Source organism: Caretta caretta, chromosome 4 (genome assembly GCF_965140235.1).
Source record: "Caretta caretta isolate rCarCar2 chromosome 4, rCarCar1.hap1, whole genome shotgun sequence".
NCBI lineage: Eukaryota > Metazoa > Chordata > Testudines > Cheloniidae > Caretta > Caretta caretta.
The window spans coordinates 151,019,327-151,033,454 of NC_134209.1; the positions used below are offsets into that span (position 1 = coordinate 151,019,327).

At 46.5% G+C, this 14,128-nt stretch overlaps 1 protein-coding gene across 7 annotated transcripts in view; it reads right to left on the bottom strand.

Annotated features, from left to right (window-relative positions):
- Positions 1 to 14,128, bottom strand: part of DYSF (dysferlin) — a 304,292-nt gene that overhangs the window by 250,713 nt on the left and 39,451 nt on the right. For all 7 annotated transcript variants that reach the window (XM_075128161.1, XM_075128162.1, XM_075128163.1 and 4 more), the window contains exons 2-3: positions 12,898 to 12,953; positions 10,034 to 10,125 (exon numbers count right to left, since the gene is read on the bottom strand). In XM_075128161.1, coding sequence (XP_074984262.1) covers positions 10,034 to 10,125; positions 12,898 to 12,953 — 148 coding nt within the window. The remainder of the gene's footprint in view (positions 1 to 10,033; positions 10,126 to 12,897; positions 12,954 to 14,128) is intronic.

The following is a 14,128-nucleotide window of genomic DNA, read 5'->3' on the forward strand; positions in this document are numbered from 1 at the left end:
TCAGGCTTGACAAAGCCCTGGCTGGGATGATTTAACTGGGAATTGGTCCTGCTTCGAGCAGGGGGTTGGACTAGATGACCTTCAGGGGTCCCTTCCAACCCTGATATTCTATGATTCTATGATTCTCAATATCATTTGAGCAGAGGGCTGGAGGGGGGCAGGGAAAGAGGGGGTTCATGTTTTCCACTGAGAAAAGCAGCAGGCTCAAGCCCAGCAGTTCCTGGCAAAGAACAATGTTGCTATTCCAGCTGTTTCAAAACATCCTCCACAGGGCCCAGAATTAACCTCCCTAGCCAGATTCCAGCCCCCAGGGATGACAACGTGCTGTGTTATGTGCCCTGCTGCACAGAATTCAGCTGGGCCTTGCTGTCCGCGTCAGGGCATTTCCTGCCTCAGAGCACAGCCTTCCCCACCCCCTAGTTAGCTCCCCTAGTTAAGGGTTTTTTCCTTTGAGCTGGATTAAAGCAGAGGTTCTCAAACTGTGGGTCGGGACCCCAGAGTGGGTGGGGTCGCAAGGGCTGGTTTAGACTTGCTGGGGCCCGGGGCCAAAGCCCAAGCCCCACCACTTGGGGCTGAAGCCGAAGCCCAAGGGCTTCAGCCTTGGGCGGCGGGGCTCAGGTTACAGGTCCCCTGCCTGGGGCTGAAGCCTTCGGGCTGCAGCTCTGGCCTCCCCACCCGGGACCATGGGACTCAGGCTTCTGCTTTGCCCCCTGTCCCAACCGAGGATGGTGGGGCTCGGGCTTCGGCTTTACCCCCCACCCCAACCCGGGCAGCAGGGCTCGGGCGGGCTCAGGCTTCAGTCCCCCTCTCCTAGGGTCACATTGTAATTTTTGTTGTCAGAAAGGGGTCGTGGTGCAATGATGTTTGAGAACCCCTGGGTTAAAGCACGGCTCTGCTCTACAAAGAGAGCCTTGCAGGGATGCAGGTTTATGTCATTCGCTGCTTACGAATCAAAAGGGCTGAGTTTACAATCAACTCTGCATACTCTGTCTGGGATCTGTGAGTGAAGCAGAGTTCTTCATAATGTGAACGTCATCACCAGAAATCAATTATACCCTCATTCCACTTTTCTCCAAAAAAAAAAACAACAACAAAAAACCACAACACCCTCTTGCATTTGCGAGGTCCTTGGAATAGATGTTTTAGAAATTGATTCACAGTGTTTACATTTAATCATTCTGAATGCAGATTGCATATATGTTTGTTAATGATAAATTAATCTTTCCAAGCCTATATGTAATTTATAACAGTAAATGCCAGGCAACATCGATTTCACTGTACACACACACACACACGGATGGAAAAGCATTCCCATCTCTACTAATCAAAGTGCACAGATCAGCAAAGTAAGAAAAATGCTGCTTGAAAATTTAGAGTTTGATTTAAGGATTTTTACTTTATATATTTTGACATGGGATGTTGACAATTTGTATTTTAACAGTTACAGAGCTTCGACTTTTTGAACATCAGCATCTATGCTCATTAAATATTGTCTGACCCCCACGACTGTGAAAATAAACTAGATAAATAGATAAAAACTAATAAAAATGCTTAAAAATAAACATGGATAGTCTCCCGTCGAATTATTAAAAAAAAATAAGACTGCAATTCTGCCAAGCCTAACGAGATAATGAGAGAAGCGGGAGCTGCCCCTTTGGAAGAGGGTCAGGGCAGGGTGAGAGAGTTATTGCAGGGGCTGGAGTGTACAGCGTGTTTGCTGCTGCTTCAGGAGAGGGCTGGCTTGTAGATGGGCGCTGAGGGGGCCTCTGTCTGCAAGAAGCTCTTAAAGCAAAAGGTTTGAATGCCCAGCACAGACCACGTTTTCTCTGGAAAGCTGAGTCGTGTGACTGAGGGTAGAACGCCTGCTTTCCTTCACCAGATTTGTGCCCTCTCCCGCCTTGAACCCAGAGGCAGGTCAATATCAGGTTTATAACAACAGCCTTTCACTCCTCAGTAGAAACATTTCTCCTCCCTCCCCCCTTCTAAGTGTTCCTGAAAACAGTTTATTTTTTCTAAAAACATAACATTCCCCTGCAGCTTTTGCAACCCAAACTGCAGCATCCCTGCTACAGTGAGGGAACCGCCAGGTGAAACTGACATACCCACTAATGTGAAATGACCAGATAGATGTTAGTTTTCACCTATAAAGCCTTAAATTATCAGGGACCTACCTGCCTTTTTCCCCAAATAAGGTACTGTGAATAAAGCTGTATTGATATGAGAGATGGGGCTCTGGCAAGGTGTTTTCCTTTACAGCCTCTTAGACCACACTCAATTATACCCTGAAGTTGTTAACATTCAGATCAGATTGTTTTCAGAGTAACAGCCGTGTTAGTCTGTATTCACAAAAAGAAAAGGAGGACTTGTGGCACCTTAGAGACTAACCAATTTATTTGAGCATGAGCTTTCGTGAGCTACAGCTTGGCCCTTCTTTACTCTTTGACCCCTACAAAGTTGAGAGCAGAGCAAGTGATTGGGGAGCAGGGGGACTCTGCTGGTAATTTTGACCACAATCCTGCAGAGAATTACTCATAAACTGAACTTTAAACACATATTCAAGTGGCTTTATTGAATCGAGGCCTTTGTTACTGTGGTTTATTAAATGTTTCTGTGTCTATATTGCTGTGGGGAACATGCTAATTGCTGGCATCTGTCCAGTATTCATCTCATAAAATAAACAGTTTGTCAGGGGCGTTTGGAATGGATACTATTTTGTTTACACATTCATAACTGTAGAGAAATAGTCTATTATTCTCCAAACGGAACAAAATGCAAAATGCCAGTGTAGCATAAATGATGACACACAAAATAGGATAGCTAATGTACCTTTGGTTTCAGGATATAAGGTGTTTACTTGTAACACGGACAAGGAAATCTGTGTCCCCACTCACCCCAGTGCATGAATTTTAAGCCCACACTTTCCTTTAATGTTGTTCTGTGCTTGCCCAGCAGTTTGAAGAGCTTGAGATTCTTTTTAGTTTAATCATTTTTTCTATTCTTAGATATTCCATTTATAGGAACATGAGAATGGCCAGGCTGGCTCAGACCCAAGCTCCATCTAGCCCAGAGTCCTGTCTCTGACAGTGGCCAGCCCCAGCTGCTTCAGAGGAAAGTGAAAGAAACCCTGTGAATGACAGATGTTGAACCATCTGCCTATTAGTTCTCATCCTAGCCTCCTATAGTCAGAGATTGGTGGTTTTGTCTCCCTTCCAAGCTCTGTAAGTATAAAGAGAGCATGTAGACATGCTTAAATAACCCTCTACTACCTTTAATCCCATTACAATGAGCCTTCCAGACAACTAGATGCTGCGTCCTAAAACTGACGTGCAAAACACAGGGAAGACAGAGTTAACCTAAAGCTCACCAACCCTGGAGAATGTCTACATTCTGCCTGCAAAACTTCAATCAGGCCACAGGTAACAATCTTTGCATGGATGATCTGTTGGGTTTGAACCAGGCCCTGCAGCCCCACCACACTGTTCTTCAATACTTGAGCTATGAAGTAATTATCAGCTGGTGGCCGCAGTAGGTTGTTAACCTACTTTGCCAATGTATTACGTGTGCAGAGCAAAACATAGCCCCGAGAGAGCAGGAATATCTGCTCACTGGCTGCATTCGGAAGCAGTGTCTGGTTAGGTTTTTTTAAACCCCAAAGAGACTAAGGAGCATGTTTTCAAATCATTGCATGGATGGGGGAGGGTGAGTCAGATGGGTCCACTCTTATATCCAGGGGCACAGTGGATGGTATTTTCAGAGACAGGTGCACACCCAGCCACAAAGCTAGAATCAGTGACTCAGGGCTGATCTACACGAGAAAATTTTGCCAACAAAACTTTCTGTGGGTCAGTCCAGCCTTACGTACATCCATGCTCAGTTTTGAGCCTTGTTGACAAAACTCTCAAAATTCTACTAGTTCCCTGAGCAACATACGTCCTCTCCCCCAAACAGTTCTACTAGGGTTATGCCTGTGTGGACACAGACAAACCCTGTTGCGGTATAAGCCATCCTCTAGCAACACATAGAGAACATAGAGAACTGCATATGTGGATCAGCCACATCACACTCTGCAAGCGTGCTATACACCCTAATTGCCAGAAGATACAAACAACAGGAAAACTTCAGCCCTGTAATGACTGGCCATGGAGCATTCTCTCCAGGGCAAGCCCTCCATGGCCCTAGCAGCCACTTCAGTGAAGCCGTGCTGGGAAGCTGATCAGCCTGTAGCCCAGTGGTTCTCAAACTTTTATACTGGTGACCCCTTTCACATAGCAAGCCTCTGAGTGCGACCTCCCCCTTATCAATTAAACATACTTTTTTATATATCTGCCACCATTATATATGCTGGAGGCAAAGCGGGGTTTGGGGTGGAGGCTGACAGCTCACGACCCCCCATGTAATAACCTCGCAACCTGCTGAGGGGTTCTGACCCCCAGTTGGAGAACCCCTAGCCATCTCACTGCCTCCCCACCTCTGCAAGGGGAGTGGTGTAGAGTTAACCCCTGGCTTGCCGAACGCAAGGCGGAGCCTCCGCACACGCCGATCTAGGAGATAGAGAGCGACGGTTCTGTATCAGAAGTGATTAAACTAAAAAATAAATAAAGGGTCCCCCAAGAAGCCCGGACGCACACAGGCGCACAGTGCAAATGCTGTTTGCAAGGCTTCAGTGGGAAGGCAGCTTCCGGGAATGTTTATATTACAACCAGCTCCCTTCCCAGCTCCAGCACAGCATGAGCCTGGCCAAACACAGGAAGGGAAACAAACCCAGCCTCCCTGAGGCACTAAACAGGACTTAATCTTTACACCTCCCGACACTTACAGGGATTACCCAGGGGATAAAAGGCTACACAGAGGGAGGTGGGCTTAGAACCCTCATCCTTCTGCTCTACGGACACAAGTCTCTGTCACTTGAGCTACAGGAGAGCACCTGAGCATTCCATCTCTTATCCTTTCCCTGGGCCAGCCGCGACAGCCAGCCGGCCCGAAGCACTTCTATGGAATGTGCTGTAGAGGCGCAAAGGGTTATTTACTTTCTCGGTACTCGAGGAAACCCACCATCTGCAGAAAAACCTGAGAGTCTCTGGATTAAGTTCAGAAGCGTGAGCAACAAGGATGATGTCGTGGTGGGAGTCTGCTATAGACCACCGGACCAGGGGGATGAGGTGGACGAGGCTTTCTTCCGGCAACTCACGGAAGTTACTAGATCGCAGGCCCTGGTTCTCATGGGAGACTTCAATCACCCTGATATCTGCTGGGAGAGCAATACAGTGGTGCACAGACAATCCAGGAAGTTTTTGGAAAGTGTAGGGGACAATTTCCTGGTGCAAGTGCTGGAGGAACCAACTAGGGGCAGAGGTCTTCTTGACCTGCTGCTCACAAACCAGGAAGAATTGGTAGGGGAAGCAAAAGTGGATGGGAACCTGGGGGGCAGTGACCACGAGATGGTTGAGTTCAGGATCCTGACACAGGGAAGAAAGAAGAGCTGCAGAATACAGACCCTGGACTTCAGAAAAGCAGACTTTGACTCCCTCAGGGAACTGATGGGCAGAATAACATGAGGGGGAAAGGAGTCCAGGAGAGCTGGCTCTATTTTAAAGAATCCTTATTGAGGTTACATGGACAAACCATCCCGATGCGTAGAAAGAATAGTAAATATGGCAGGCAACCAGCTTGGCTTAACAGTGAAATCCTTGCTGATCTTAAACAGAAAAAAGAAGCTTACAAGAAGTGGAAGATTGGACAAATGACCAGGGAAGAGTATAAAAATATTGCTCGGGCATGCAGAAGTGAAATCAGGAAGGCCAAATCACACCTGGAGTTGCAGCTAGCAAGAGCTGTTAAGAGTAACAAGAAGGGTTTCTTCAGGTATGTTAGCAACAAGAAGAAAGTCAAGGAAAGCGCGGGCCCCTTACTGAATGAGGGAGGCAACCTAGTGACAGAGGATGTGGAAAAAGCTAATGTACTCAATGCTTTTTTTGCCTCTGTCTTCACGAACAAGGTCAGCTCCCAGACTGCTGCACTGGGCAGCACAGCATGGGGAGGAGGTGACCAGCCCTCTGTGGAGAAAGAGTGGTTCGGGACTATTTAGAAAAGCTGGACGAGCACAAGTCCATGGGGCTGGATGCACTGCATCTGAGAGTGCTAAAGGAGTTGGCAGATGTGATTGCAGAGCCATTGGCCATTATCTTTGAAAACTCCTGGTGATCGGGGGAGGTCCTGGACAACTGGAAAAAGGCTAATGTAGTGCCCATCTTTAAAAAAGGGAAGGAGAAGGATCCGGGGAACTACAGGCCAGTCAGCCTCACCTCGGTCCCTGGAAAAATCATGGAGCAGGTCCTCAAGGAATCAATTCTGAAGCGTTTAGAGGAGAGGAAAGTGATCAGGAACAGTTAGCATGGATTCACCAAGGGCAAGTCATGCCTGAATAATCTAATTGCCTTTTATGACGAGATAACTGGCTCTGTGGATGAAGGGAAAGCAGTGGACATGTTGTTCCTTGACTTTAGCAAAGCTTTTGACACTGTCTCCCACAGTATTCTTGCCAGCAAGTTAAAGAAGTATGGGCTGGATGAATGGACTATAAGGTGGATAGAAAGTTGGCTAGATTGTTGGGCTCAACGGGTAGTGATCAATGGCTCCATGTCTAGTTGGCAGCCGCTATCAAGTGGAGTGCCCCAAGGGTCGGTCCTCGGGCCGGTTTTGTTCAACATCTTTATTAATGATCGGGATGATGGGATGGATTTCACCCTCAGCAAGTTTGCAGATGACAGTAAACTGGGAGGAGAGGTAGATATGCTGGAGGGTAGAGATAGGATACAGAGGGACCTAGACAAATTAGAGGATTGGGCCAAAAGAAATCTGATGAGGTTCAACAAGGACAAGTGCATAGTCCTGCACTTAGGACGGAAGAATCCCATGAACCGCTACAGACTAGGGACTGAATGGCTAGGCAGCAGTTCTGCAGAAAAGGACCTAGGGGTTACTGTGGACGAGAAGCTGGATATGAGTCAACAGTGTGCCCTTGTTGCCAAGAAGGCCAATGGCATTTTGGGATGTATAAGTAGGGGCATTGCCAGCAGATCGAGGGACGTGATTGTTCCCCTCTATTAGACATTAGTGAGGCCTCATCTGGAGTACTGTGTCCAGTTTGGGGCCCCACACGACAAGAAGGATGTGGAAAAATTCGAAAACGTAAAGCGGAGGGCAACAAAAAAGATTAGGGGACTGGAACACATGAGTTATGAGGAGAGGCTGAGGGAACTGGGATTGTTTAGTCTGCGGAAAAGAAGAATGAGGGGGGATTTGATAGCTGCTTTCAACTGCCTGAAAGGGGGTTCCAAAGAGGATGGATCTAGACTGTTCTCAGTGGTAGCAGATGACAGTACGAGGAGTAATGGTCTCAAGTTGCAGTGGGGGGGGTTAGGTTGGATATTAGGAAAAACTTTTTCACTAGGAGGGTGGTGAAACACTGGAATGCGTTACCTAGGGAGGTGGTGGAATCTCCTTCCTTAGAAATTTTTAAGGTCAGGCTTGACAAAGCCCTGGCTGGGATGATTTAATTGGGGATTGGTTCTGCTTTGAGCAGGGGGTTGGACTAGATGACCTCCTGAGGTCCCTTCCAACCCTGATATTCTATGATTCTATGATCTCCCCCCAAGCTTTCAACTCAATGTCATCAGAAATGCAGCACATTCCTCTCGCCGCTGAAGTTCACCCACACGCCGTGTGTAGGTGGCCTAAGTCACACATGCCCTTTGTTAACATTAACCAGGAAAGGCCCGCAGCTCGCACACTCTGTGTGTATATAAAGTCTGCTGCAGTTTCCACGGTATACATCCGATGAAGTGAGCTGTGGCTCACGAAAGCTCATGCTCAAATAAATTGGTTAGTCTCTAAGGTGCTACAAGTACTCCTTTTCTTTTTGCGAATACAGACTAACACGGCTGTTACTCTGAAGCTCGCACTAGGGGAGGCAAACCAAACCCCCAGTCGCTCCAGCGAGACCTCTGCTTAGAAAGCCTGTTACCTATTTACAGACAGATCGGATGAAACTCAAACCCCTCCCAGGCCCATGGCTTTAAGATAGGGAAAGGAAAGAAAACCCAGCATGCTTCCCTCCTGGTTCCCCTTTCCCAGGGCTCCTCTGCACTGCACGCCCAGCTCCCTGAGCAAATGAAGCTTTTGGAGTAAAAGCAGAAAAGACCAAAAAAGCCAAATTTTGCCCTTCGAGTTAGTCACAAGTGTCCAGCCCCTACTCAAGTCAGAGGAGCTCTGTGTGTGTCTGTAATAATCATACCTTATCTATGTAGCCCAGTGGGCCGGCTTACCTGTATTATACTCATTGCTTTGTTATTCTGCTTTATTATATTTAGTAGTAATTCAAGGAACCTACAGGCTTTTATCCTGTAAAATTTGGCTTTAGTAGATAGTGGGAGGCTTGAGACCCATAACCTTTGGTATAGATAAACTTAAATAACTCATAAGTTATAGGGAATTGGAAGTAGCAGGCAAGAGGCAGAATTTTGTCCAGAATACCAAACTCAGCCACTCACAGAACATCACTAACACCAGCATCTGGAAGGTTCCGGACAGAACGTCCAACCGCAAAGGTGCCATGACAGCAAATGGACGTGTCTGGTAATAGGGTAACATCAAACATAAACTAACCTATAGAAAACGGACACCTTAAGGGGAGGAAATACAAATAAGGACTTCTATTGAATCACAGAATATCAGGGTTGGAAGGGACCTCAGGAGGTCATCTAGTCCAACCCCCTACTCAAAGCAGGACCGATCCCCAATTAAATCATTCCAGCCAGAGCTTTGTCAAGCCTGACCTTAAAAATTTCTAAAGATGGAGATTCCACCACCTCCCTAGGTAACGCATTCCAGTGCTTCACCACCCTCCTAGTGAAAAAGTTTTTCCTAATATCCAACCTAAATCTCCCCCACTGCAACTTGAGACCATTACTCCTCGTTCTGCCATCTGCTACCACTGAGAACAGTCTAGATCCATCCTCTTTGGAACCCCCTTTCAAGTAGTTGAAAGCAGCTATCAAATCCCCCCTCATTCTTCTCTTCCGTAGACTAAACAATCCCAGTTCCCTCAGCCTCTCCTCATAACTCATGTGTTCCAGTCCCCTAATCTTTTTTGTTGCCCTCCGCTTTACGTTTTCGAATTTTTCCACATCCTTCTTGTAGCGTGGGGCCCCAAACTGGACACAGTACTCCAGATGAGGCCTCACCAATGTCGAATAGAGGGGAACGATCACGTCCCTCGATCTGCTCGCTATGCCCCTACTTATACATCCCAAAATGCGGCTAGCCTTCTTGGCAACAAGGGCACACTGTTGACTCATATCCAGCTTCTTGTCCACTGTAACCCCTAGGTCCTTTTCTGCAGAACTGCTGCCTAGCCATTCGGTCCCTAGTCTGTAGCTGTGCATTGGATTCTTCCGTCCTAAGTGCAGGACTCTGCACTTGTCCTTGTTGAACCTCATCAGATTTCTTTTGGCCCAATCCTCCAATTTGTCTAGGTCCCTCTGTATCCTGATGCACCCCCTGGAAGAGCTCTGAGTACCCCCAGGGGCACACACATACCCCTGGCTGAGAGCCACTTGGCTAAGAGCCCTCATGAATACTGACAGATGACCCATGGGCTTCATGGAAGCATCTTAAGAAGGGATTTGAGTACAGAGCAGGGGCTTGGGGAGAAGGAGGTCAATCTATGGTTGTGATTCTCCTCGCTCGCATCTTGTGTCATCGTTTACAGCCATGCCATGGAGATGTATAATGCAGCCTTCCTGATCTGGGACGGGGAGCTTTTTATACACGCAGCCCAAGAGTAAAGAGCAACCCATGGTACAGGGCAAGTCAGAGGATTCTGAAGATGAGAATTGGAAAACTTGGTTTGTCCTCCACCCAAAATAAAACCCCCATGTTTTGGGTTATGAGCTGCCCAACAGCCTACCTTATAAACAAATCAGTCGCTTTAATGGACAAGAAACAACAGAGGAGATTTGGGGGCACATCTTACCTGTTTCTTCCGACAGTCTCATGGTCTTTGACGACAACAGTGAGTTCAGCATTCTGGTCTAAGGGAATTCCTTTCAGATCCCAGTCAAACCCCTAGAGCGAGAAGAGAAACAATAAAAAATCATTGCCATGTTATAGCATTAGCACAGACAGCTATTGACCCACAGCTAGAACTAGCCGAAAAATGGAATTTCCATCCCACCGGAAATTCTGACATTTCAAAATTTATTTTCACTCCAAATCAGGACAAAAAAAATCAAAATTCTAAAAAGTTTCTGTTAAAAAACATTGTTTTGCTTCAATAATGTTGAAACAAAATGTAATATTAAATACAGTATATATAAATATTATTAAAATGAATATTTTAGTATAAGAGCCTAAACTAAGTGAAACAAAATGGGAAAGTCAAAATGAAATGTTTTTACCGTATCAAAACTTTTGACATTCAACTGTCTCCAGTCAAAAAGTTCATCAAAATTGACACATTCCCACTAAATGTGTTGATTTTGATTTGACTGCATTTCCACTGAAAACGGTTACACCAAAAATATTCTCAGCCAATTCTTCCCACATTCCTCCTTCAAAAATGAAGGGTGTTCACATCACAGCATTTGCCATGATTTTAATCATCAGTCTTACAACACAAAGTTTGTCAGGAACCCAAATTTCCATTCCATGGGAAATTCCAAAATAAATTAAAAACAAAAATCAGAAAAGAAAAGATGAAATTTTGAAAATTCCCACAAAATGAAAAAAACTAATAAAAAAATTTATTTGGGACCATTTCATTTCAATAGTATCAAACCATTTCACTTCAACTTTTATATTCTACTAAAATTATATATATATGACATTAAATATAACATACTGAGTTGTATTAAAATGAAAGTTTTCATATAATATAGAAGTCTAAACAAAACGACATTGTCAAATCACATTTTGACTTTTCCCTCTTGAAAAATCTTGTAGGAATCAACACATTCCCATAAAACATTTCAATTTCAACAAAACTGCATTTTTCAATAGAAAACTATTCTATCAAGAATCTTTTGACCAGCTTTCGTCATGAATTCAGACTTGATCTTGGCTGGCGGAAATCATTGGAATGGCCTAAGACCTTTTCATAATTTTAAGTTCATATGTACTCTAATGAGATGCTAACCAATTTTTTTTTAAAAGAAGCTTTGTAGATTTCTTCCTTCCCACCCAGGAGTCTGATTGGGCAGCGCACATGCTGTCCTGGTACATTGGTTTAAAAGCACTGGTTAGGAAGGACAGTGGATGAGGCATTATATTGTGACTTAGGGCACCTGGGTTCAATTCTCAGCTCAGCAACAGACTTTCTAGGTGACCTTGGGAAAGTCACTTGAGCTACCCTGTGCCTCAGTTTCCCATCTGCAAATCTTGCAGGAGTTTTGGGAATGTAATGAAGGTGCTCAGGTACTACAGTGAGGAGGACCAAGTGAAGTACCTACAGTGATGAAACGGCACTTTAAAAAGCGCTCAATTCCACGGGACATTCTAAGAGAGCCCACCACTTTTGCACAGCAAGTCACAGCTTCAGAGCCAGTTCGTCATGAAATTGACGGAAAAGCCAGGAAGTCTGGACCTGGCAGACCTCTGGAAAATTCCCTTGGTGAACTGAATTCTGGATTTCAGGTTTAGTCTAAACAAGAGAAGAATGAGGAGGGCCATGATAACAGTCTTCAAATATGTCAAAGGTTGTTATCAAGATGACAGTGATCTATTGTTCTCCATGTCCATGGAAGGTAGGACAAGAAGTCATGGGCTTAATCTACAGCAAAGGGAGATGTAGGTTAGATATTACCTAACTCTAAGGGGAGTTAAGCTACCTCTCCAAAGGCCACACCTGGCTGATACCTCACACTTTGATCACTCCAGTTTGCCCTTAAAGGACCCACGGCAGAGCGGCTTTCAATTAAAGCTAATTCCTGCTAGGAGCACGGATCAGCTTGCCTTGCTGTGGCTGGCTACTAGAGGACAGACTACTGCCGCTGCCTGCTAACAAAGCTACTCCATTAGCTTGAGAGGTCTGTGCTTTGACGCTGAAGGTCCTGAGTTCAGACACTGCTGATGCAGTGTAGTCATTACACAGACCCAGGGGCATACGTGCACCAGCATTTAGACCACCCCCAGCCCCTGTAGTCTCTGCCCCAGATCTCCCGTCCAGGGCTCTGATCACAGAGGGCCTGCAGATGAGGCTTCCTGTGGGCTTTAGTGAAGCCAGAATCGAGATGGGAAGCAATGCACCCACCAAGTTTTCTGAAGGGCACGATCCAATCCCCAGCAGTGATGGAGCTCTCATCCTCCTGCTCTGAAAGCACCCACCCGAGCGAACGGAGAATCTCTCTTTCCAGCACAGGGGCCGAAGACACACAGCTGAGCAGCTCTGATTCCACTCAGCTGTGGCAGCAGCCAGGTCACTTCACAGCACGGGATTTCTGAGCAGGCTGCTGACCACACAACACACCCTAGGCAAAGGGGGAGGAGCCTGGAGGCTATTTTGCATCCTATTCAAATAACGCGCTGGCGGAACTCAGGCCAGTGTCAGGAAACAGGCCGGGGCACAGGGGTGAATCAAGGCAAGATCCTAGGGTTCTGGACCCAGCCGCAAACAGCAAAGGGCTAAATTAGCCCCTAGTGTAACTGCACTCATGGCAGTGTAGCTACACCAGGGATGAACTTGGGTGCTAAAAAAAGAGAGATACAGAGCTCAGCTCTTTTCCCACACGGGGTAGAATTCGGACCAAGCTCTGTGACTCAAGAAATGGAATGAACTCTGGATCCCACAAACGTGGCTCCGGGCAAGAAAGGGGAGCAGGTTCAGAAGGGGGCGCCACTTGCCTCATTCCACACAGGGTTCACGTTGTTCTTGATCACTTTGGTTCTCTTCTTCACACCTAAAAAAGGAGTAAAGCAGAAGGGTTAGGAAAGTCCTCAGACACTCCCCTCCCCATCTTCCCCTGAGCAAAAAAATTCCTGCTGCTTTAAAAAACAACAAAACATATTGCTCAAAGTTTGATTATCCCGTGAAGATCTTAGGAAAAGGCAGCTGCATTCCCAGCCTCAGAGAGCTTCCCGTCTAACATCCCGGATCCTGCAAGGAGGGCTGCAGGGTTAGGCCCAGTGTTAAGGCAAGACGCAGGGCCTGGGGGCAGTGGATGAGGAGTGCAAAGCCAGGAGGATTCCTGGAGAAATGGGCAGAATGATCTCAGCTGGAGGGTGGCGTGAAGCTGAGGGAGGAGGAAGGTGACCCCAGGAGCACTACTGGGAGGAGAAGGGATCTAAAGATGCACCGTAGCCCCAGGAGGTAGGCCAGGGGTCCAATATGTAATGATGTCTCCGAGAACGAGGAGGAACATGGCAGCTTTTCAGCAGTACATGGCCACACAGAACAGAAAGAATCACTGACAGAAGATGGGGAGGTAAACAGAATGGCCCGGATCCTCAATGGTATTTAAGGAGCCTAAATACTTTTGAGTATCTGAGCCAATGTGATCAGCCCAGGCCCTTCACTAACCCCACTCTTGTCTCCTCCCTCCTCCTGCATTGGAAATGGTAGATGGGGCCCATTACTATTTCTGATTCGTATGTCAGTAGTGGTAGATCCCCAGTCACGGACCTAGGCGCCACACAAACACAGTCTCTGTCCCAAAGAGCATCCAATCCAAGTACAGCAGAGCCCACTTAATAGCAATCCCAAGATTAACAACTTTTGCAGAATAACGATATTCTGCTAGGAGCTGATCCCGTCCCAGTGATGTGAATGTTAATGGGATTTGGATATTGGCAATAGGCATGCTGCTTAATAGCTACCTTTTTGGGAAGAAAGACCCCGGCTGCAGGCAGGTTTGCAGGGCTGCAACAGGGGAAGGAGATGCCAGGGCTGCACCATCTCTCTCCCTGTACTCTCCAGACTGCACCATGCCCTGGCACCAGGGGCCCAGGCTCAGTATGTCCTAGTGCTGCAGCAAACTTGCCTGTGGTCAGGGACCTGCCACTCTGACAGTCTGCACCTTTACGTTCATCTTTTTTACAAGACTATGATACATTTTGTAGAAGGTATCCTTGTGAG